This window comes from Piliocolobus tephrosceles, chromosome 9 (assembly GCF_002776525.5).
Source record: "Piliocolobus tephrosceles isolate RC106 chromosome 9, ASM277652v3, whole genome shotgun sequence".
NCBI lineage: Eukaryota > Metazoa > Chordata > Mammalia > Primates > Cercopithecidae > Piliocolobus > Piliocolobus tephrosceles.
The window spans coordinates 123,816,683-123,841,447 of NC_045442.1; the positions used below are offsets into that span (position 1 = coordinate 123,816,683).

The 24,765-nt window shown below is 42.0% G+C and overlaps 1 protein-coding gene across 2 annotated transcripts in view; it reads left to right on the top strand.

The window, feature by feature from the left end:
- Positions 1–24,765, top strand: part of ITIH5 (inter-alpha-trypsin inhibitor heavy chain 5) — a 102,167-nt gene that overhangs the window by 2,948 nt on the left and 74,454 nt on the right. For both annotated transcript variants that reach the window (XM_023230542.1, XM_023230543.1), the window contains exons 2-4: positions 8,817–8,861; positions 22,185–22,348; positions 23,375–23,476. In XM_023230542.1, the coding sequence (XP_023086310.1) occupies positions 8,817–8,861; positions 22,185–22,348; positions 23,375–23,476 (311 nt within the window). The remainder of the gene's footprint in view (positions 1–8,816; positions 8,862–22,184; positions 22,349–23,374; positions 23,477–24,765) is intronic.

The window sequence follows — 24,765 nt, forward strand, 5'->3', positions numbered from 1 at the left end:
TTTTTTTTTTTTTTTTTTTTTTTGAGACAGAACCTCGCTGTGTCACCCAGGCTGGAGTGCAGTGGCAGGCTCTCTGCTCTCTGCAACCTCTGGCTCCCAGATTCAAGTGATTCTCATGCCTCGACCTCCCAAGCAGATGGGATTACAGGTGCACTCCACCACGCCTGGCTAATTTTTGTATTTTTAATAGAGACGGGGTTTCATCATGAGACGTTGACCAGGCTGGTCTCAAACTCCTGAGCTCAAGTGATCTGCTTGCCCTGGCCTCTCAAAGTGCTGGAATTACAGACATAAACCATTGTGCCCAGCCGCACACTTTGAACAGTAGTATTTTTAAAGGATATTTTGGGAAATTAGTATTTAACAGAAAGTCCCTTGTATAAACATTGTCTGCTACAGAGTTATCTGTTTTGTTAGCTGACATTTATATGGTGTCTTTAAATAAAGATAGAGTTATATTCCCATTATTATCAAAGCAGCTTTAGATTGACAACATAGCAAAAGCTACCAGTTATTGAGTATCTGTAACGTCCCAGTGTCTCAGGGAGCTTGCTAGGAGCTTTATGTGAAAATAATAAGAGGCAATAATGTATTCTGGTTGAGTACACCATGTGGTGCCAGACTGCCTGGGTTCTAATCTGGGCGTCATCACTTACAGGCTGTGTGTACCTGGGCAAGTCACTTAACCTCTCTGGGCATCAGTTTCATCATCTGCAAGACAGAATTGTTAATAATTCCTACTGCATAGGCAGGGGTGGATCTAGGCTTTGGGAAGAGAGTAAAGTACACAATTTGCAGGGCCCTCTTGAAGGAAAAATGTATCAAATTATGACTACAAAATTAGGTGCTAAAAGGACCACTTATTTAGAATGATAAAGAAAGCACAACAAATTACACATTTTGACAATCTGACAGGCACCACAAATACCACTCGTTTTTAGAGGCTTGCACAAGTGAGGGGTCCCGGAGCTTATGTTTTATTAGCATCTAAATAATAATTACATTTTTATAAAAATAACACACTTCTGGATTGGAGTGCAGGTGTGCCGAACACCAAAGCTGGTGCTCTCAGCAAATCCTTCAAAGAACAAGCCACGTTCACTTTTATAATTTAGTTGAACTTGTTTAAATGTGATTTGTATTTAAATCACCCATGGCACACAGGTGAGGTGCAAAACATGCTAGTTGTAATTCAAACATCTATTGTGGTGATACATTTCTCATTCCCTGAATTGGACATTTCCAGATTTTTAATTTCTTATAAATTCTCACTCAGAAGCAAATCTTTGCATTTCTTTGGGGGAAAAAAAAAGCAACAAAAATCAAGACAGCTATTTTTTTTTTTTTTAACTCTTTAAAAAACAAAGCCAGTGAAAGATTTTGTAAGCTTCAGGCCACTCAATAATGCCTCCCTTATGTGCAGGGCTGGATTGTTGAAATGAGTTTATAGGGCAGAGTGCGGAAGGAGTATGCTGTGGGAGAAATTCCAGAGATTTGGTCACTCCCAAAGCAGCCATTTGCCATTTCTTGAGGGTGGAAAGGAAGGGTGGGGAAGTCCTGAGAACTGGGTGATGAGCTGTGTGTGACTTGGTGTTCGTAACTAGCACTTTCCCCAGTCCTTGGATGCTCACATATAAGGAGATCTCGCTTACCATGTCCTCAGGGTGGCTGCTGGGAATGCCAGCCGGGTGTTTCTGGATGTGAGGAACAGTAGAGTAGGTCGATTTAGGAAGATGGGGGCCAGAGGATGAAGACCTGAGGTGTTTTTTTAGGAGGAGAGTTCCGAACGACTCACTGTTTTCCCACAAGCAACATCCAGTTCCCTGATTTTTATTCTCTCACTCTTTTTTTTTTGAGACGGAGTCTCACTCTGTTGCCCAGGCTGGAGTGCGGTGGCGCAATCTCTGCTCACTGCAAGCTCTGCGGCCTCCCGGGTTCACGCCATTCTCCTGCCTCAGCTTCCCTAGAAGCTGGGGCTATAGGCACCCGCCACCACGCCCGGCTAATTTTTTTGTATTTTTAGTAGAGACGGGGTTTCACTGCGTTCACCAGGATGGTCTCGATCTCCTGACCTCCTGATTTGCCCGCCTCGGCCTCCCAAAGTGCTGGGATTACAGGCGTGAGCCACCGCGCCTGGCCTCTTTTTTTTTTTTTTTTTTTTAGACAGCCTCACTTTGTTGCCTGGGCTGGAGTGCAGTAGCGTGATCTCGGCTCACTGCAACCTCTGCTTCCTGGGTTCAAGTGATTCTCCTGCCTCAGCCTCCCAAGTAGCTAGGACTCCAGGCATGCACCACCACGCCTGGATAAGTTTTGCATTTTTGTAGAGATGGGGTTTTACCATGTTGGCCAGGCTGGTCTCGAACTCCTGATCTCAGATGATCAGCTGCCTTGACCTCCCAAAGTGCTCGGGTTACAGGCATGAGCCACCACACCTGGCTCCTGATATTTTATAGGTAAAGAAAACAAACAGGGTGACTTGTCTAATGGCAGTTGCTTTTAAAAAATTTTAATCGGTCAGGCACAGTGGTTCACACCTGTAATCCCAGCAGTTTGGGAGGTTGAGGTGGGCAGATGGCTTGAGCCCAGGAGTTCAAGACCAGCCTGGACAACATGGTTAAAACCCCACATCTACTAAAAATACAAAAACATGGTGGCGTGCACCTGTCGTCCCAGGTACTTGGGAGGCTGAGGTGGGAGGATCACCTGAGCCCGGGTAGTCAAGGCTGCAGTGAGCCATGATCACACCACTGCACTCCAGCCTGGGTGGTGTGAGTTGAAACTCTCTCAAAAAAACTTAAAAAAAAAATCTTCCTGGAAATTGGAATTTTAGCTGGAATATCAAGTTTCTTCTTCCATTACCAAGGTGATAGGCATCCCAAATTGCAAATGGTTAATAGCTAAACAACTGACAGCAACATTACTTTCAAGGAAGAAAAATTTTGGGTGAGTGATATAGAATTACCCAAACGGGAATATTCTCAGACTGACTGTTCTCAGCCCACATGATAAATGGCATCTCAGTGACTTTCCAACATCTAGCCCTTGGTTCTGTTCTAGGTCCTATAGCAGATCTCTAAGGTAATTGGCTCTTCAGTTTCTCGGTTTGGTTTCAGCATTTCAGAATGTCCTCAGAAGAATGGGGCCAGGTGGTGGATAAATTCCTCGTACAGATCCCTCTGGAACTCATGACTTCAGTCAGTTGAAGGTGTTTGGCTGAAGCTGGCCTCAGTGTAATGGCTCTTGAATCTGTTATGGCAGCAGTCCCCAACCTTTTTAGCACCAGGGACTAGTTTCGTGGAAAACAAGTTTTCCATGGACTGGGGTTGGGAGGGATGGTTTTAGGATGAAATTGTTCCGCCTAAAATCATCAGGCATTAGTAAGAATCTCATAAGGAGCACGCAACCTAGATCCCTTGCGTGTACAGTTCACATTAGGGTTTGCCTCCTATGAGAATTTAGTGCCTGAAGCATTAGGAGGCAGAGCTCAGGCGGTAATGTGGGCTTGCCCACTGCTCACCTGCTCTGTGGCCGATTCCTAACGGGCCACCAACCAGCACCTGTCCACGCCCTGGGGACGCCTGTGTTATTGGACCTAGAGTCACAGATACAATGTTACAGCTCAAAAGGAAGAGTGGATGATGTGAACCTTGCTTGCCTTTATGTCCCTGTTTAAGTCAGCTGGGTCATTAAAGCATCCATACCAAAGGTGGAGTGTCTGTACTCAAGAATTAGGTTTTGTTTCTCTCCTCCTGCCTCCCATTCTTTCCCAGGGATAGACTCTTGAGATGACTCAAGCACCTATCTCTCTTCCTCCCTCAGTCATGATCTGATGCTCTGATGCATCCTGGGACGAAGAACAGAACCTCTACCAGTCAAATTATAAACACTAAAGCAGCACTGGCAGGTTTTTTTTTTCCACCTATAGTTGCACTAATTGATAACGGGTAGGTTTGGAGATTCCACCCTCCACAGCTCTGTTGATGTTACTGCCACATGCTTGTGCTAAGGAAGCTTTTACCTCACCTTCTGTTTCCTGGTGGTGATGTTGCTGGGTCCATTTGTGGTAGAGGCAGGTGCAGGTCTATGAAGCTGATTTTCTGAGGATTGTTCCTGTGTTGAATCTGATTCTCTTTAACGTTCTTCTTCCCTTTCATCCCACTCCAAGACACATCTCCACAGCTAAACTCTAGCCCTATCTCCTTCATAAATCCTTCCATGGTCACTCAAGAGCATAGTGATCTCTTCTTTCATCTATTTCTTTTGTAACTTATAAAACTCACTTCGTCTATGGTGTTTTCGTGAGTATATATGTTTTTGAAAATTAGATAGTATGGTCCCTGGTGGCAGAGATGGTGGTTTACGTTTTTCTTAATAAATGTTGTGGTCTGGATATCTTCTGTTCTGATGCTGGAGAAATAACCACAGCTGGGTAGCATCATCTCTTAAGTCCATGATTTGGGGCCTCCAGGAAGTCAGTGGAAGCTCTAAGATGACTATTTACAGTAGTTTTGCCCTGAAGCTGGGAGTCAGTTACTTTTCTGTACCCAGTCTCCACCCCTAGTTTCTTAAAAGGCACGGGGAAAACTCTCAAACAATAAAAAGGATCAGGAATTCTTAACTGAAAACAATGATGATATTAATGTCATTTGCACTTCCAATCCTAGCTTGCACCAGCAACATATGTGTACTGGGAAGTTTTGATTCTGGGTCAAGCTGAGTTGAAACTTGGACTGAATGAAGTGTGGCCATAGTGATACCCTGAGACATCAGATAGTCATCTCAAAAATGAAAAACCAGCTTCTCTTGTTCTCCTTGAAGCATGCTTATTTTCTTGGAAAACTTATTTTACAAAAGAGAAAACTTCAAAGAAAATACTTTAGATCAATCAGGGAGGGGCTGGGCTTTCCTTCTGACCATGGTTATTTTAAGTGGTCCCCAGGCTATTCCACAATTTAGGGAGGGAAGGGCCAGAGACGATCCTATAGGACTGATAAAGAACTTGCCCAGGGTCCCTCTGAAGGCCTTCCTTTCACAGTCTCTTGTACATCTCACCTCATTTTATTTTATTAATTAATTTACTTTTACTTTTTATTTTTTTTTGAAATGGACTCTCACACATTGTCGCCCGGGCTGGAGTGCAGTGGCACGATCTCGGCTCACTGCAAACTCCACCTCCCAGGTTCAAACGATTCTCCTGCCTCAGCCTCCTGAGTAGCTGGAACCACAGGCGTGCTCCACCACGCCCAGCTAATTTTTGTCTTTTTAAAGCAGAGATGGGGTTTTGCCATGTTGGCCAGGTTCATTTTAAACTCCTGACTTCAGGTGATCCACTCGCCTCAGCCTCCCAGAGTGCTGGGATTACAGGTGTGAGCCGCCGCGCCCAGCCTCACCTCATTTTAGAATTCCAAAATCAGTATACTCCTAGGAAGTGTTTGGTTTGTAAACCAAGAATAAAATTTGAAGGCCCGACAACCATCTGGATGGACTTCCTCCTCTAGGCCGGGGCCCTCTAAGTTTAACCTGAAAGACTAGTTCAGACCATCATGGGAAGTGGGGGTCCGGGAAGTGGGGGTTTGACATGCCTCCTCGTACCCCTCCAGTATGAACATCAACGCAGACCTTTAGTCTGATAAGAAACATTCACAGTCGACTCTCTCTGAAGCCTGCTACCTGGGGCCTTCATCTGCCTGATAAAATTTTGATCTTCACAACCTCTTATTATAACCCAGAGATTCCTTTCTATTGATAATAACTCTTCCAACCAATTGCCAATCAGAAAACTTTTACATCTAAGTATAACCTGGAAGCCCCCACCACCTTCAAGATGTCCCGCCTTTCTGGACAGAACCAATGTATATCTTACATGTATTTGATTGATGTCTCATGTCTCTCTAAAATGTATAAAACCGAGCAGCTCCACCCCGACAGCTTGGGCATGTATTCTCGGGATCTTCTGAGGGCTGTGTCATGGGCTGTGGTCACTGCTATTTGGATCAGAAAAAATCTCTTCAAATATTTTACAGAGTTTGACTCTTTCATTGATAGGTTCTTACTTGGAGTCAGGGTGGATGTCAGCCTAAATCCTGTACTATTTTTCTCCATCCCATGTTCTATTGAAGAGTAGACTCTATAATGGCTTAGAATGGCAACTTACAATGTATGTATATTTTTGGGTGGGGAGATAAAGCAGGGAATGAGGTTAAAAGAGTTTCTCTTATACTTTTAGTCTTCAAGATGGAAATATCTGCATTTTGTTAAGACTTGAGGTAATACAGAAAAGTTTAAAGAATAAGATGTCAGTCAAAGGTAACAGCCATTGATTAGCACTTTGATGCACATTCTATGCGTAAAAACACACTCACAAAAATGGGATCGTGTTACATAGAGTGTTTTGTTGCCTGATTTTGTCACTTAAAATTGTGTCAGGAACATATCTCTCAGGATAGACTAGGTTATGCTGTGGTACCCAACAATCCCCAATTCTCAGTGTCTTAAATAGCAGACTCTACGTCTTGCTTATACACCTTGTCCATCTTGGGTCAGCAGTGGGGCAGCTCTGCACCTGTTGGTCACTGTGAACTTGGGCTTCATGGAGCAGCCATTACCCCAAACATTACTAATTACTGTGCTGAAGAAAAGGCAGTTCTGGAACACTGAACATTAACTTAATGCTTGGCTCAGAAGGGACTAAAGTTACTTACATTCATAACTTATTGGCCAGAACTAGTCACATGACCCTATCTAGCCATAACGACTAATCCCTCTGGCAGAGAGCTAGGAAGATATTTGGAGAACAACATTGAAGTCCAGTAAAGTGAATGTTGATTCATGTTAGTAAACGTAGGTGCAGGTCCTTATTTTCAGTAGCTGTGTGGTAATTAATCAATGTATCATAGTCTACTTAACTGAACCACATTTTCAGGGCATTTTAGGCTATTTCTAATTATGAGCAATTGTTTTAGAAGTTGCCAAGAATTTTCTTTTGTGTTCATTTTTTTTTCTATCAGTATTTTCCTCCCTTATGATGCTATTCTGTAAGTAGAATTTATAAATTAAAAGATTGCATACTGGTGGGAATGCAGAATGTTACAGCCACTTTGGAAAACAGTTTGGCAGTATCGTACGAAGTTAAAGTTGGCCGGGCACGGTGGCTCATGCCTGTAATTCCAGCACTTTGGGAGGCAGAGGCGGGTGGATCACGAGGTCAGGAAATCCAGACCATCCTGGCCAACATGGTGACATTCCGTCTCTACTAAAATACAAAAATAAAATTAGCCGTGTGTGGTGGTGCGCATCTGTAATCCAGCTACACAGGAGGCTAAGGCAGGGGAATTGCTTGAACCTGGGAGGCAGAGATTGCAGTGAGCCAAGATGGTGTCACTGCACTCCAGCCTGGGCAATAGAGCAAGACTCTGTCTCAAAAAACAGAAAACAGAAAAAAAAAAAAAAAAAAAGACCGGGCACGGTGGCTCACACCTGTAATCCCAGCACTTTGGGAGGCCGAGGCAGGCGAATCACAAGGTCAAGAGTTTGAGACCAGCCTGGCCAACATGGTGAAACCCCATTTCTACTAAAAATACAAAAAATTAGTGGGGCATGGTGGCAGGCACCTGTAATCCCAGCTATATGGGAGGCTGAGACAGGAGAATTGCTTGAACCTGGGAGGCGGAGGTTGCAGTGAGCTGAGACTGTGTCACAGCACTCCAGCCTAGGCAACAGAGCAAGACTCTGTCTGAAAAAACAAACAAAAAAATAGACATGAAATCTAGGCATATTTCTTATGTTTTTGATCTACATTGTAAAACTGCCCTCCAGAAAGGAAGGAAAACTTATTACTCCCAGCAATAATAGTTTACACTTCTATTAGTTAATGAGATTTGCCATGAGTGACATCCATAGAACCAGCTAAGACCTTTAAATTAGTCCAGAGGGGCTAGTTAATTAATTATTAATGAGTTTTTTTAAATATAATTTTTGACTGGGCACAGTGGCTCACGCCTATAATCTCAGCACTTTGAGAGGCTGAGGTGAGAAGTTCGCTTGAACCCAGGAGTTTGAGACCAGCCTGGGCAACATAGGGAGACCCTGTCTCTACAAAAAATACAAAAGTGAGCTTAACATGGTGGCTCTTGCCTGTAGTCCCAGCTGCTTGGAGTCGGGGGATGGCTTGAGCCAGGGAGGTTGGGGCTGCAGTGAGCTATGATCGCATCACCGCACTCCAACTTGAGCTGTAGAGCGAGGCCGTGTCAAAAAAAAAAAAAAAAAAGATGATTTTATCACTTTCCCACATCCCTCCCCTGCATGCAGAAGAATATAAGAAATCATCCAGAAAAGACACAATGAAGAAAATTCAAGATAAGTTCAGTTTTGCTTCCAGAGTTTCCTGGAGTTTTAAGTTGAATAGTGAGCCCATTGGAATTAAGACTGAATACCTGTACTTATTGTAATAGACACAGTAGCAAAGAGTTTAACTTGAAGCCCCAAATAAAATGAAACAGAATACAAATACTCAATCTTTTTGTTCCTGTCATTTCATCCATCTCCTCTTACAGACAGAAGAATGAGGTGACGAGGTAGAGTGACGTTATGGGTTAAGAGTCAACCCGATCTGACAGGGCTGAATTCTAATTCTGGTCTGGAAACAAACTCCCTGATAAAAGGTCAAAACTGCTTTTCAGGACAGACAGGGCTTTTGGTGAATCTGAATAGATTTTAACCCCCTTGTATTACTCATGTAAGAATGACCTCACAATCATATTTCATGTCTCTTCTCTTTTTTTTAGATCACCTTTTTAACAGTCTCTTCTTTTTTACAGGATGGACTCAGGGTCCCAAGGCAAGTCAGACTGTTGCAGAGGCTGGTAGGTATATTCATGGTGCATCTTGAAAGTCCATTCCCTCATTCTTCTATTTATTTTGAACCAGGTATCCACTTTGCTTGCAGATCTTCCAAAACATATAAAGTTGCTTGTAGAAAAATTCTGAGATGAAGCAGCATAGCTGAGTCTTCTATAAGGCTTTCTTTAAGTGGATTTTTGTTTTTCTTTTTTCTGGAAGGAGACCTGATTATTTTGGTAGGACTATAAACACAAAGGTCTTTGCAGGCTTATTTTTTTTAAAGCCTAAATATAACTTTTATTTATTTTTCTGACATCCTTACCCAGGAAATAAGAGCTTTGTTGTTAAGTAAACAACTAAAGCAACCAAAGAATTCACATTTGTAGGCTAAAGCATCACGTGATGAAAGTTGGACAGGCTCTCAATGCATGCTGGAGGCTAAGAGATTGGGACTTGGGCAAATGGTCAGTAACTCTAAGAGCTTATTTGAAACGACCTCAGTTCTTCCTTACTACTGTGCGTGGAGCGAAATATCAAAATGTAGAGACATGCCTTTAGACTCTGCTGAGGCATTTATCCTAGCCCTCCCTGCACCTGGCTGGTGTTTGAGTGAATTCAGATTTCTTGTCATTACCAATATCACGATCATGACCATCTTTGTTTGGATTGAGATTTTGGATTTCAAAAATAATTTTTTTGTTTGGCTTTCTTATCTCCTTTCCTTCTTCTGATCCTCCCAATCTTGCCTCCTGTTACCTCAAATTCATTAGCCTAGTATTCCTTCTTTCACGTTTTCTCCATGTTCACATAATTCTAGACAATCATGTATGTACATAAACATGTCAAGAATTGTTAAGGGGCTGAGATTAAAGCTACTTACAAGCTAATAAGCTAGTTTGTTACCATTTCATGGATGCTAGCAGAAAACAGGAGACTCCTGGGTCAGAGACAAAGGGCAATTTATTACTCAGAGTAATAGCAGTAGTCAAAGCATGTGTGCCATTCCCCCAGCCCAGTTCCCAGAAGGTGATGGAGCCAGATGACACCTGCCATGCAATGGGTTTGCATTGTGTGAAAGGAGCCCTTAACTTAGGGAACTTGACTCTTTAATAATGAGCACTAAGCCTGCCTGGGCTTTGCTCCTCGAGGGTGATATTTTCTGTATTATTCTGCACATTAAGCCAATCTGTCTTCTTCCCTGAAGGGGGAGCCTGTCTTCTGAGGCTATTCACTATATGTTTGTAATGTAAAGGTAGTTTCCAGCAAAGGCAGCTAGAGTCTCTGTTTGCAAATTGTGCAGAAAAACACCAGAGATTCATGGAGAATAGCCTCCCAGCAATATGTACATACATGTAAATTGTAAGCATACTGATAATTGAGACGATGACAAGTACCGCTGAGAAACAGAATGCAGCAGGTGAACCCGAGGTACATTTGCACACGGGAAACCTCTGATCATTGCTCTAAAACCATGGGTGCATGTGACAGCTCATGTTGACTGAATGCTTACGGAGTCTCACTCTTGTCGCCCAGGCTGGAGTGCAGTGGTGTGATCTCGGCTCACTGCAACCTCTGCCTCCCGGGTTCAAGAGATCCTCCTGCCTCAGTCTCCCGAGTAGTTGGGATTACAGACATGTGCCACCACACTTGGCTAATTTTTGTATTTTTAGTAGAGACAGGGTTTCACCATGTTGGCCAGGTTGGTCTTGAACTCCTGACCTCAGATGATCCCCCCCGCCTTGGCCTCCCAAAGTGCTGGGATTACAGGCGTGAGCCACTGTGCCTGCCCCTCAACTACTCTTATAACAAGTACTTGAGGCATTTTACAGGTGAGAAAACTGAGTCAGAGAGAGTGAGTAACTTTCCCAAGATGACACAGCTGGGAAGAGGTGGGAGAGCCAGGATCTGAGTGCAGTTCCGTGTCTGAGTCCATGCTCTTAACTAATACACCAAATGGGCCTCTCAGTTGTATGTATTTAAATCTGTATTTATATTTATTATAATTTACTAAACATTCTGCTATTAATGAACTCTCAATTTATTTCCATGTTTTTTCACCCTGTATACAATGCTTCAAAAAACACTTTCATTTCTTCTTTTATGCGGGTACTTTTTTTTTTTTTTGAGACGGAGTCTCGCTCTGTCGCCCAGGCTGGAGTGCAGTGGCCGGATCTCAGCTCACTGCAAGCTCCGCCTCCTGGGTTTATGCCATTTTCCTGCCTCAGCCTCCCGAGTAGCTGGGACTACAGGCACCCACTACCTCGCCCGGCTAGTTTTTTGTATTTTTTTTTTAGTAGAGACGGGGTTTCACCGAGTTAGCCAGGATGGTCTCGATCTCCGGACCTCGTGATCCGCCCGTCTCGGCCTCCCAAAGTGCTGGGATTACAGGCTTGAGCCACCGCGCCCGGCCTATGCAGGTACTTTTAATTGTATGCTTTTATTTTCAATAGGAGGGTTACTGATTCAAAGTGCATATACATTTTAAATTTTACCGGGCTCAGTGGCTCACGCCTGTAATCTCAGCAGTTTGGGAGGCCAAGGAGGGTGAATCACCTGAGATCTGGAGTTCGGTACCAGCCTGGCTAACGTGGTGAAACCCCGTCTCTACTAAAAAATACACAAATGTGCCAAATGTGGTAGCGCATGCTTGTAATCTCAGATACTAGGGAGGCTGAGGCAGGAGGATTGCTTGAACCTGGGAGGCGTAGGTTGCAGTGAGTTGAGATTGCGCCACTGCACTCCAGCTCGGGCAACAGAGCAAGACTCTGTCTCAAAAACAACCTTTTTTTTTCTTTTTTGATGTCAGATTAATTTTTGAATACAATTTATCTTAACACTATCTGTATTCATACTATATCAGCAATGATGAATACACACATTTCTGCAAGCAATTGATATAATTACTCTTTTTTTTTTTTTTTTTGAGACGGAGTCTTGCTCTGCCACCCAGACTGGAGTGCAGTGGTGCGATCTCGGCTCACTGCAAGCTCCGCCTCCCAGATTCATGCCACTCTCTTGCTTCAGCCTCCTGAGTAGTTGGGACTACAGGTGCCCACCACCACGCCCAGCTAATTTTTTTTGTTTTTAGTAGAGATGGGGTTTCACTGTGTTAGCCAGGATGGTCTTGATCTCTTGACCTCGTGATCCACCCGCCTCAGCCTCCCAAAGTGCTGGGATTACAGGCGTGAGCCATGGCACCCGGCCGATATAATTACTCTTTTTAATTTGTCAGTGTCTTACTTAGGAAGTGATATCTCATTGTTCCTTTAACTTGCCTTTCCCTGACTATGTACGAATTTGGAATTTTTTTCTTTTATTGCTCAAACCATTCTCCATAACAAGGATTTGGACATTTTAAATTATATTTGTTAGCCATTCAGAGTTGTTCTGTGAATTTTTTTTTTTTTCAGGTCCCTTGCCCATGTTTCTATTGTGTTTTTTTTATCTACCTCACTGTCAATTTATCAGAGACCTTTGTATGTTATAGATACCTTCTGTCTTCTAAACTGGAAGATTTCCTCTTTAAATCTGTCATTTATTAACTTGCTTTCTGGTATGTTTGCCATGTAAAAGTGCTCCGTTCCTAAGTAATAAGCAGTTTATGTTTTCCTTTCAAAGGAAAGGAAAAAGAGGCTTTGTACATTTAGCCTCTAAATGTACAAAGATTTTCTTAACTCCTTGGCTTAGACCATTTATACAACCTTTTAGGTTTTTCTTAGAAATTTCTTAGAATTTTGAAAGTCTTACTTTTACAAGTATCATGAATGTTTAACATGAAACTTATTGACCATCCAGTCAGTACTAGAATGATCTTTCCAGTGGTAGACCTGGCGCATTGCTCTCTTGCGTGCATGTCTCCAGTGACTCCACATCACCCGTGGGATAAGCTCCAAGGACGTGTGTGACCGTGCGTGATGCTCCTCCTGCTTGCCTCTGGAGCTCAGTTCATCCTATGAGTCTCCTTCTAGCCTGCATTCTTGCCATCTCCCTCCAGCTGTCATTCTCTGACTGTTCTGTACTTGAATTAATGAATAGAATGTGGATGGCAACAGCTGGTACTCCCGTGACTGCCAGGACCACAGGAATTTGTTTGATTTTATTCTGAATTAATTAGACACCCTTTTTATGAAGCTTCCTGGCATCACATACACACAAAATATTTACTCTTTGGAAAGCAGGGGGATCTTTGTGTGTGAGTTTCCTGGCCTGGGTTTCCCAAGATGATTCTCTGCCATCATTTAACCTCCTGACTGCAGGGTCTGTCTTGGTGTCTGCTTTGCAGCTGGTGTTCTACAGTTTGAGCTCAGGGTTTGTTTCTATCGAGTGTGGTAAGATACACAGGCACAGAAATGACTGGCGTGAAGGAGGAATTTCATACTCACAGATCCCTGGAGGCAGGGGCGGCAGCATACCGTGCCAGGACACATGGGGAGGCGCCAGGGTGGGCCAGGAGCAGAAGGTGCAGAGGAAAGTGCGTGTCTCAGAGCCTACATTGGGGTTCTCATGGGAAGAAATGGGCAAGGTGGGTAGTAGGTAGTCTGAGGAGGTTTAGGATTGGCTGTAGGGATGGTCCCTAGTTGTCAGGTACTTCGTCCTGGAGAGATTTAGGATAGGAGGAGTATTGGCTTTGTATATGAGTTTTATTTTTTATTATTATTATTTTTTTGAGACAGAGACTCACTCTGTGACCCAGGCTGGAGTGCAGTGGCACGATCTTGGTTCACTGCAACCTCCACCTCCCGGGTTCAAGTGAGTCTCGTGCCTCAGTCTCCCGAGTACCTGGGATTAGAGGCCTCCTTAGTACCTGGGATTACAGGCGCATATCACTGTGCTGGGCTAATTTTCATATTTTTAGTAGAGACGGGTTTTGCCGTGTTGGCCAGGCTGGTCTCAAACTCCTGACCTCAGGTGATTCACCTGCCCTGCCCTCCCAAAGTGCTGGGATTACAGGTGTGAGCCACTGTGCCCAGCCGAGGTGCGTGAGTTTGACATGGGAGATGGTTGGATGTGTGGCTCTGGATTGGTTGGTTTATGTATCAAAGGTGTGCTTGCAGCAGGGTTGTCTGCTGTTCCTAGGAAGGAGCCAGCTCTGGGAGGGACGATCTTTCCAGGATCAAAGCCCCAAATGCCAGAGCGTCAAGAACATAGACAACAAGAAAATATGGTCAATACAGCAGGTAGCATGACTCTGGGCGTCATACCTCACTGAGGACTAGTCATATGTGTGTCTGTGCCTGTGCCCAACTCTGACCATTATGGGGCATCCTGTTCAGGAAGTGTATGGAATGGGGTGGGGGGGGGGGCGTCTTTCTTATACAGAAGTAAAAATGGCATTTTGTTTTCCTTCTCCTCTAAATATAATGAAACATCACTAAGTAGACTATATTAGCACAAGTAGGTGGTTCAGAACCGATGCCATTTCCTGTCTACAGAGGGGTAAAATCATTTCCCCGAGGTGGTAAATCCAGCAGTCAGGGAAGTGCCTTTGTCTCCTGTTTCATTCAAAAACAACATGGGCTGTGTTTTTTTTTTTTTTTTTTTTTTGAGATGGAGTTTTGCCCCTGTCACCCAGGCTGGAGTGCAATGGCATGATCTCGGCTCACTGCAACCTCCTCTTCCCGGGTTCAAGTGATTCTCCTGCCTTAGCCTCCTGAGTAGCTGGGATTACGGGTTCCTGTCACCACACCTGGCTAATTTTTTGCATTTTTAGTAGAGATGGGATTTCACCATGTTGGCCAGGCTGGTCTCAAACTCCTGACCTCAGGTGATCCACCAACCTCAGTCTCCCAAAGTGCTGGGATTACAGGCATGAGCCACCACGCCTGGCCCTGTATTGTTTTTCTTAGAAAGGAGAAGCATTAAGGGTTAGTAGAGATTTGGTGTGTGGAGTCAGCCAACTGCCACACTCCAGCCTTCTCTCTAAAACCAAGGGGAGCAAAGTTAGATATTTCTAGAGTTCTCTCCCACCTCCATAATGACTTCTAATGGTTGCTAAAGAATGGTTAGACTGAAAGAAAACAATGAAAGGTTAATATTCTGGGAAGAGGCGCTGTGGCCTGAGTGCTGGCAAAGGCTGTCCCGACTGTTCCTCCACCACATTTCCAGATGGCATCTTGGGTGACTCAGGACGTCCTTGGGTGGCTTGATTTTAAGTGCCTCACATGAGTCATACTCAAAGCTTGGGTCCCTTGAGCAATTAAGACACTCCCTGCCTCAAATGACTTTTCCATCTGTGTTGCCTTTGGAGGAAAAAATAATGAAGAAATTATCTTCTGTCACAGGAAGATTTTTTTTTGCCGCTATTTTCCAGTGGACATCCCAAAACAAAGTTCTGCCTTAAATAGAAATATGGAAAGCATGTTGGACTTTTAAGAACCGTGTACTGGGAAAAAGTGAGGCCACTGTTTTATATCCTTCCTTTCATGACACATTTTCATGAGCCTCTGCCATGCAAAGGCCTCGCTTGTTTTTTAGTGTTGGCCATTTCCTGTGTTACCTGCCTGTCCAATATCTTCTCACAGCATGCTCTCCTTTCTAGTCATTGATTTGGGAATGTGCTGTGAATCATTTCCATTTCCATGTCTTCTGTGTTCTTAGAATGTTCTTTCTGTTCTTTCACCACATGTAAATACTACATCTGTTTTAAAACCTTTTCTTACTTTTGTAGACTTCACTGATTTATCTTTCTTCTCAACACTGGAAGGTCTTATAGTCAAGGTATCTATCTATCTATCTATCTATCTATCTATCTATCTATCTATCCATCCATCCATCCATCCATCTATCCATTCACCCATTCCTATATCCCCTATCTTTTTAGACATAAAAGATTAAATTTCATATATAGTTTTCCTCTATCTTGAGAGCTGTAGGTAAAAAAAGAACACTGTGTTAAGCACTATTATATCTCATGATCTAAATAGAAACTCTTTCTAATGCAAAGAAGAAGAAGGAAGAGGAGGAGGAGGAGGAGGGGAAGGGAAAGAAGAAGAAGGAAGGAAGAAGGAAGAAGAAAGAAGAAGAAGGAGAAGGAGGAAGAATAAAGGAGGAAGAATAAAGAAGAAAGATGGAAGAAGAAGAAAGAATAAAGAGAAGGAGGAGAAGAAGGTGGGGGGAGAAGGGAAGGGGAAGGGGAACGGGAAGGAGAACGGGAAGGGGAAGGGCAACAGGAATAAGTAGTAGTCATGGCTTCTGTTCTCTGTGTTTATAATCCCATAATCTACCAGGGCAGGGGTAAGGGTTGGTAACTGGGAGGGGGATAGACTTGTGCCTAATTGATTCTAGTAGATTCTGCACCAAGGGAACTGTAACAGAAGGGCCAGGCTGTGGTATGTCAGTTACAGCAGGGGCTCCTGGGAGAATTGTAGCTGGGCAGAAGCACAGAAACTAAAATAGTTTCTTGAACCTTTTTTCAGCCTGTCTCTTGGGCCCATAAACTAAGCTTCATGTTCTTGATGTAATATTGTGGAAAATTCTACTAAATCTATACACTTAATTTAAGGTATAAGAAGATACTGTAATAAACTTAATATTGCCAGGTATCTTCTAATTTTCACATTTTAAATTTAATGAAATTATTTCTTATCTCGTAAATAAGAACAAATCACCACGACATTAAAAATAGTCTCAAGCATACCCAGTGAAGAAGATTTTGATCTATTTTAAAAACACTACTGAGCAAGAACTATTAGCAGAAGGAGCTAAATTTTACTTGGAACACTGTGCAGCCAGCTAGAGCTGTAAACTTCTGCTTATTTAAGATGTAAACTTAATACTCTCCCCCGACTGGTATTCTACTTTTATGTAAAAGAATTACATGATAAGTTGACCAGAAGAATTTTTGAAGTGTCAGAATATGACTACAGTTCAGAGAATACATTCAGTTTAATGGCCTCTATCTTCAATGTGTACAATTTAATGGATGATAACTGAGGTTCACAAGTAACTTTTGAATTAGCACCAAAGACTGAATTATATTTAGTATACCTTTGGAGTTCTATATTTTATGGGTTATCAAACAATTATCACTGCGAAAAGCCTTGAAATTAGCCAAGTGGTCTCTATGTTCTTTTTTGAAAGAGGGAGGACTGGAAATTAGGGCTTTGAATGGCTGTTGGGGATTGACTACCTTTTACCTGTATGATCTGGCAAAGTCACACAGTACTTTGTGTGACTTTGGCCTAGACTGGAAAAGTGAAGAGTTTAGATTTCAGAAGCTCTTTGTCTTTACAGTTTATCTTCATAATTTAACTTTTCCAAAAAATTTTCAAGGATATTTTTAATATGCTGAAAGTCTAGTTTACAAAATATAACAAAGTGTGTAAAGATCAGAAATGACATAAGAGTTGGAAATAATGAATAAAATAACTAAATTTCACTCACCAGCAAATCACACTGAAGTGGGGTTGCAAACTCAAATGTCTTCAGAGACTAGACAGGTGTTCCAGTTTTCTATTGCTGCACAAAAATTTTCCACAAAGTTCAGTGGCTTAGAGCAACAACCATTTTATCACATCATTTGGTGGGGAAGAATTTGAATAGGACTCAGCTTGGTGATTCTTCTGGCCTGTGGTGTTGCTAGAGGTTGCTCTGGGGTGTTCAGGTGGCAAATAGCTGCTCTGGAGCGGGCAGTGCAGCTTCCTTCATGAGCCGGGCTCCTTGGCAGGAGCAGCTGGGCTCAGCTGTGATTGTAGCAGAAAAGCAGCCATAGACAGTATGTAAATGAATGGATGTGGCTGTGTTTCAATAAAACTTTATTTACAAAACAGTGTGGACTGCCTGACATAGCTTGCCTAGTCCTGCTACAGATGAATGAGAGAGCAGGGACATCTGAAAGGACTTTCCAAAAATGATGAAAAATGATTACAAATGGATGATGGATGATGGGGGAACTGGTCAACTAAAATTTAATACATCCACAAAATGTAATACTATGCAGCTATTTTTAAAAAGGAAGGAGGTAGATATTTTTTGTTCAGTGGCAGATTGCATTTTCCAAAGATGGCGACTTGGATGTGCCATTCCTCCCATGGAGATGGGGACCTGTGCCCTCCGCCTTTGAAACTGAGTGTGCCTTTGCGCCTGCTTTGACCAGTAGAGTATGATAGAAGTAAGGCATTGTGATTTTTGAGGTCAGTGCATGACAGGGCATCTAGCTTCCACCTTGCTGTTGAGAAAGCTACCAGGTGACCAGTAGAGCCTGTGGCTACCAGGTGACCAGCCTGACTCATGTGTAGTGGCCCATGCTGTGAGTTTATCTACACTCACCATTTGGAAGGACTATATAGAGGGGACTGAGGGACAGCATGAGATGGAGAGATGCCAGCCTTGGCTGCCTCAGCAACTCACAATTCCAGCTTCAGCCACCCTTTGTAGAGAAGCCAGACCTCCCAGCCAAGCACTTCTGGAATTCATGACCCACAGAAACCCTGAGAGAAAACACAAGGATTGCTGCTGTTTGAAACCACTGAGTTTTAGAGTGACTTGTTAAGCAGCATGAGATAGCTAAAACACAGATAAAGAAAGATGAACTAACTATATCACTAGGTGAGATGAAGCAAATTAGTACAGTATGTATTTATGGAAGGATATACAAAAGTTGTCAAACATTGTCTCTGAGAAATGGAACTGTGAATCTGGGGTGGGAGGGAGACTGCTATTTTCATTTTATATTCAGCATAATTAGAAGTTTTTACCATGTGCATATGTTACTTGATAATTTTTAAAACACTAGTTTAAATTTTAAATAAAGCAGAGAATGATCAAGCTACAATATACCGAGTTCGTAGGATTTTTTCATAATGCATTGATTCCTATTTACTTTCCAATGCATCTATAGAAATCAGAGCTGTGTGCAATGGTATTTTAGATACTTTGCAAATTCACAAGATCACAGGCATGGGGCATTTCTTATACACCAGCTTACATTTGGAGATAAAAGAATATATTTAATCATGGATAATTTAGAAAGAAAACCTCTTTCCGGAAATAACACAGATCAAAGTAAACACTTCATCTCAATTCATGGTCTTATTAACCTTGGGGTTCTTTTTTTTGAAAGATAACGAGATACAAATTTTAACTTTAAAAAAAACCCTTACAGGTTGTCATGTTGTTAAGATCATTATCATTACCATCCCCAGCCTAATCCTCATTGCCTTTACTGAAATGTAAGAAATGTTTTTAATGAGATCTTTTAACAGAAACTTTTGGTAAAGCTACATGTTGGAGTCTCTTTTTTAATGCTAATCGCTTTGCAGGAGAGAGACAGATTTTGTCCTGAAGAGACTAGATTTCCATAAAATAATACTGTATAGTCCACCTTCTCAATTCAGACATGATTTCTTAAACCTGAAAGTTTTATTCCTCAGTTTCAGCTTTGCCTTAAATCTGTGGATCACAGATGTGCATGTAATTTTGGTCATTTATTCAAGCCCTCTTCACTTGCAGATGAAGAAATATATATTTTAAAGTTCAATTACTTAAAAGAGTCATTCTCAAACTTGATCAGGCATTAGAATGACCTGAAGGGCTTGTTAAGCCACAGCTTGCCGGGCCCACCCTCTGAGTTTCAGATTCTGTGGATTTGGATGGAGTCTGAGAATCTCTAGCAAGTTTCCAGGTGATGGTGATGCTGCTAGTCCGAGGACCACACTTTTGAGAAGTGCTACTTTGAAATAATTCCTTCTCAAACTAAACTGGAAGCTTTCTTTTCCTCTTTTAGGCAAAAATCTTTCAACTATGCTCAGATTTTTTTAAAACTTAATCATTACTTAGTTGAACTGTAAATGTTTATCCCTTCTGTCTCTTTAAGAAAGATGCACATCCCCTTCACATTTTCCTTAAGCTGTTCCATTTGTCTTTGGCTTTTTTGAGTTACCAAGACTGGAAGTTCTTGCACAGTCTGCCACGAAGATGAACGGCCCTGACACCTTTGCATGGAGTGCTTGCTCATTCTCTCCTATTGCTCATGTGCTTGGCTCCGACCCTTGCAGCTCCCTGTCTTGTGGGTGTTCGAGTCCATCCTCAAGTGTGCTTGATATATATATATGTGTGTGTGTGTGTATATATGTGTATATATATTATGTATATATATATATATTATGTGTATATAACATGTATATATATGTATATATACACACATATATATGTACATATATGTATATTTTTTCCTGTGACAGGGTCTTGCTCTGTCACCCAGGCTGGAGTGTAGTGGCACAATCTTGGCTCACTGCAACCTTTGCCTCCCTGCTTCAAGAAATTCTCCTGCCTCAGCCACCTAAGTAGCTGGGATTACAGTCATGCACCAACACACGCAGCTAATTTTTGTATTTTTAGTAAAGACGTGGTTTCACCATGTTGGCCAGACTAGTCTTGAACTCCTGAACTCACATGATCTGTCCACCTTGGCACATCAAAGTGGTTGGCCTCCCAAAGTGCTGGGACTACAGGTGTGAGCCACCGTGCCCAGTTGGTGTGCTTGATATTTATAGCCACTTCTCTAATACATCATAGAAAATATCTCTCAAGGTTTTGGTGGTTTGCATGTAGATCATGATTTGACACAAACATTTTGAGTACGTATTTGTTTAAATAGAATAACCCTCTGTAGTAACCTTTTTGAAGCAAGGTTTGTGATGACCTTTGTATGTCACAGCAGGAATATGCCTTTGATAGCAATAGGTCACAACCTTATATCTGTTTTGTAAACAGGCCTAGGACTGTAAATAAATTAGTAAAGCACATGAGGGTTGAAATAAACTTTGCCCAGTTAGGTCACAGTTCCTGAAGGAGAGAGTAGAATCTTATCAGAGTAAGCCAGTTGCATTCAACATGTTCTGAGAGCCTTTGTGTGCCCAGGACCAGGATAGGGGTTGAGCACACAATGATGAGTAGGACGTGTCTGCAGAGGGCAGCCAGACAGTCTTGCATAATAGTGGCCAGTGCAGACTTTGAGGTAAGTAGGATTGGGTTCAAGTTCCACATCCATTACTTGCTGGCGTGGACCGATATGTGCCCTTATTAAGCTTGACTTCCCTCCATCTATGAAATGGGAATAAAACACCTACTGCATATGTCTTCCAAGACCGTCATGGGGTATTGTCTTGTTTTAGCTTGCTCGGGCTTCCATAACAAAATTTTATAGACCATGTGGCTTAAACAACATACATTTATTTTCTCACAGTTCTAGAGGCTGGAAGTCCAAGACCCAGGTTCTGTAGGGTTTGTTTTTTGATGAGGGCTCTTGTCCTGGCTTGTAGACAGCTGCCTTCTCAGTGTGTGCCCACATGGTCTTTCTTGGTGTATGCACATGGAGAGAGAGAGAGACAGAGAGAGCTCTCTTATGTCTCCTCTCTTAAGGGCATTAATCCCATCATAGAGACCCCACCTTCATTACCTCATCTAAATCTGATTTCCCCCAAAGGCACTCATCTCCAAATACTGCCTTCCCCCCAACCCCACCACCTCCCAGAGTGGGTTAGGGCTTCAACATGTGCATTCTAGGAGGACACAGCCCATAACATGCTTGTCAATTGCTTGGCCAGTTCCTGGAGTTAGATAATCACTCTGTTAGTAGTGGCTTGTGGCTTTCCTTACAAATGTTGTCTTCCTTCTTCAGGCCTCTGCTACGAGCTATCACCAGATGTAGCTCTGTTGTGAGGACTAGAAAAAACCCTGAAGAGTTTTAACAGGCTTTTCATTTGCACCTTTTAGTTACTGCTCTTATCAGAGGCTTTCGGGATAAATTTAGTTAGCACAGACTTAGGCGTTTCTTTTTCTGGGTTCTAAATTCTCCAGGTACTCTTCTGAGTTCAGTATTGATTCCTATTTCACAGTAATGTGCCTGTAATACAGATAGGGAAGCTCTGGTGTATTGTTTCTCTAGGTGGACATTGAAAGTAATTTTAAAACATGAGGTTTTTGTTAGTCATGTTCCGGTTTTTGGAACATTTCAGTAGTCCTGTAAATGTGACGTAAAAGTGATAACAGAAGAGTATTATATACAGCACATACTTTACTTCTAAAATTCCAATAATTGATTCAACTATTTAAGGAATGTGTATTTTCTGCAAAATTGGACATCTTCACTGTGTTTACTTGTTAAAGTTAGGTTAAAAGATTTGTTTATGTGTTACTAATTGTTTATGCAAAACAATCAAGGTTGTTTTACAAAGGAAGGGAGTTAAAAATGGAGAAATCAGGACAAGATGAAGAAAGGAGATAGGAATCACATGCCAAAGGCTCCCAAACTGAAGATTACTTCCCTTGTAGAAAAAAAGACGTTCCCCTACCACCAAAATGCTTTCATGCATCACCGATAATACTGTGTGTTTGCATTCCTACAGAAAACCAAACCTTTGATGACAGAATTCTCGGTGAAGTCTACCGTCATTTCCCGTTATGCCTTCACTACTGTTTCCTGCAGAATGCTGAACAGAGCTTCTGAGGACCAGGACGTTGAGTTTCAGATGCAGATTCCAGCTGCAGCTTTCATCACCAACTTCACTATGTAGGTGACACGCTGGTCAGGGTCGAAGATTTCTGTGTGGGGTGGTCAGGTTGAGCCTGAGATGATGTGAGGTCCACAGCCTTGTAGCTGGGAGGATTTATATTCCGGTAGGTGGTATATGGATCAGAAGGTCGATTCTTTGGTTCAAATTCATTGGTTGGTTCATTTATTCATTCATTCCTTTTCTTCTTCTCTTTTTCCCTTCCTTCCTTCCTTCCTTCCTTCCTTCCTTCCTTCCTTCCTCTATCCCTCCCTCCTTCTCTCTCTCCCTTCCTTCTATTTTCTCTTTTTTATTCAATTTCTTTCTTTCTTTCCTCTTTCTTTTCCTCTTTCTTTCTTTCCTTCCTCCCCTCCAACAAATGAATGACCATTATGGGCCAGGTACTTTTCATGGAAACTGGTGCACTTCTCTGAGAAAGACAGCGTCACTCTGCTGCACAAATTCCAGTGGGGAGAAACAGTCAATAGATAAATGAACAAAGAGTAAATGAGATGAATTTCAGACAGTTGCAAATATGATAAAGATGGCAGGTCAGACCAAGAGGGCCTTCCTCAGTTAGGGAGCTCTGGGAAGAGCTTTCAGGAGGCTCTTCCTCCTCCGTGGTGAAGTTGAGGGCTGAAAGACGAGGCAGCATAGAACCTTTGATATGCTAGATTGGATATCTTTCCTCCTTCTCTGAGCCAAGAGGTAAAGATATGTAAAACAGAGTAGGTGTTGGATTTAATTTTTGGCCCAGGTCAGATGTTAGTTCGTGAGTCTTCATGGAAGTGTGAGCAGATCTTGTGATTTTTCTCCTGGAGAATCACAGAGGCACCATGGGTTGGGTCTTGCTATTTGGACCTGTTGAAAATTGCCCTAGAATAAAATGAATGATTCAAAGGTAGGGCCCTAGTCTGGAATGCGTTCTTTCTCCACATCCAAGAGGCAAATAAAAATATTTCCTGGGGTTGTCATGGTTATAAGATCCATGTCTGAATTTGTCTTGGAACTGCAAGCTGGTAGCACAGCTGTCTCTTGTGTTTCAGGCTTATTGGAGACAAGGTGTATCAGGGCGAGATTACAGAGAGAGCAAAGAAGAGTGGTGATAGGGTAAAAGAGAAAAGGAATAAAACCACAGAAGAAAATGGGTAAGTATTGGTTAATCAAGGAATTAAAAACCCATTTTAGCAAAGTGTCAGGTTTTCTATGCCTTTGCCTACTCCTCTTGTTGTCTTACTTTCCTCCAAGTATTTTTCTTTCTTTTTTATTTTTTATCAAAATAATAAATATATCTGGTGAATAACATAGTAGATAAGTGTTTGTAATAAAAAGGAAAATTTTACCTTACTTATCCCTCATTCTCATTTCCTACACATATCTCTTTCTAATATTTCTATATGTAGTTTGTAGTTTTCCTTTTTTTTTGGAATGAGGTCTCACTCTGTTGCCCAGGCTGGAGTGCAGTGGTGCAATCATGGCTCACTGCAGCCTCAACCTCCTGGACCCAAGTGATCCTCCCACCTCAGCCTCCCAAGTGGCTGGGATTACAGGTGTGCACCACCACATGCAGGTAATTTTGATTTATTTATTTATTTATTTATTTAGTAGAAACGGGGTCTTGCTATATTACCACCACATGCAGGTAATTTTGATTTATTTATTTATTTATTTATTTATTTTGTAGAAACGGGGTCTTGCTATATTGCCCAGGCTGATCTTGAACTTCTGGGCTCAAGCAGTTCTCCCACGTTAGCCTCTCAAAGTACTGAGATTACAGGTGTGAGCCACTATGCCTGGCCTGTACATAGTTTTTGTGTGTGTGTGTAGTTACCTCCCTAACTCTAAATATTATGATAGTCATACTTCAAACTTTTTTTTGATAAAAATAAGACATTATCTGTTGACTTTTTGCTATAAAGAAAGGGTATATGGCAAATTAACAATATTCCTACTTTTACTCTGCATTCAGATTTTTGTATTATTATTTTATTTCTTCTTCCATCAATCCAACAGTGTTTAGACTATTTTGGACTATCCCTACTATCTTAAATGATGATATTCCTTCTCCTAACCTCCACTGTCTCTCTCCTTTCTCATTTCATGAATGTTACCTAATCATTGTTTGAGTTATTAGCATCTTGATTCTGACTTGTAATACTTTTATTCTTTCTTTTGTCTATAAACTGAATCTAAACATTGAAACCAATACACAGAAATTGCTTTTTAATGACTATAGAAATAACATGAACTGCATGCAGAGCCACCTAGTACACTAAGATTATTTTTTCCTCTCCACCAGCCCAATGTGTAGGCCTTCATCCCCTTGGCAGAAAAATGATCTTTATATCTAGATAAAATGGTATGAACCTGGTAACCTGGTTTTCCTCATGAATAAAAAGACATCATTTTGAGAAATTTAGTTCTCTAAAATGATAGA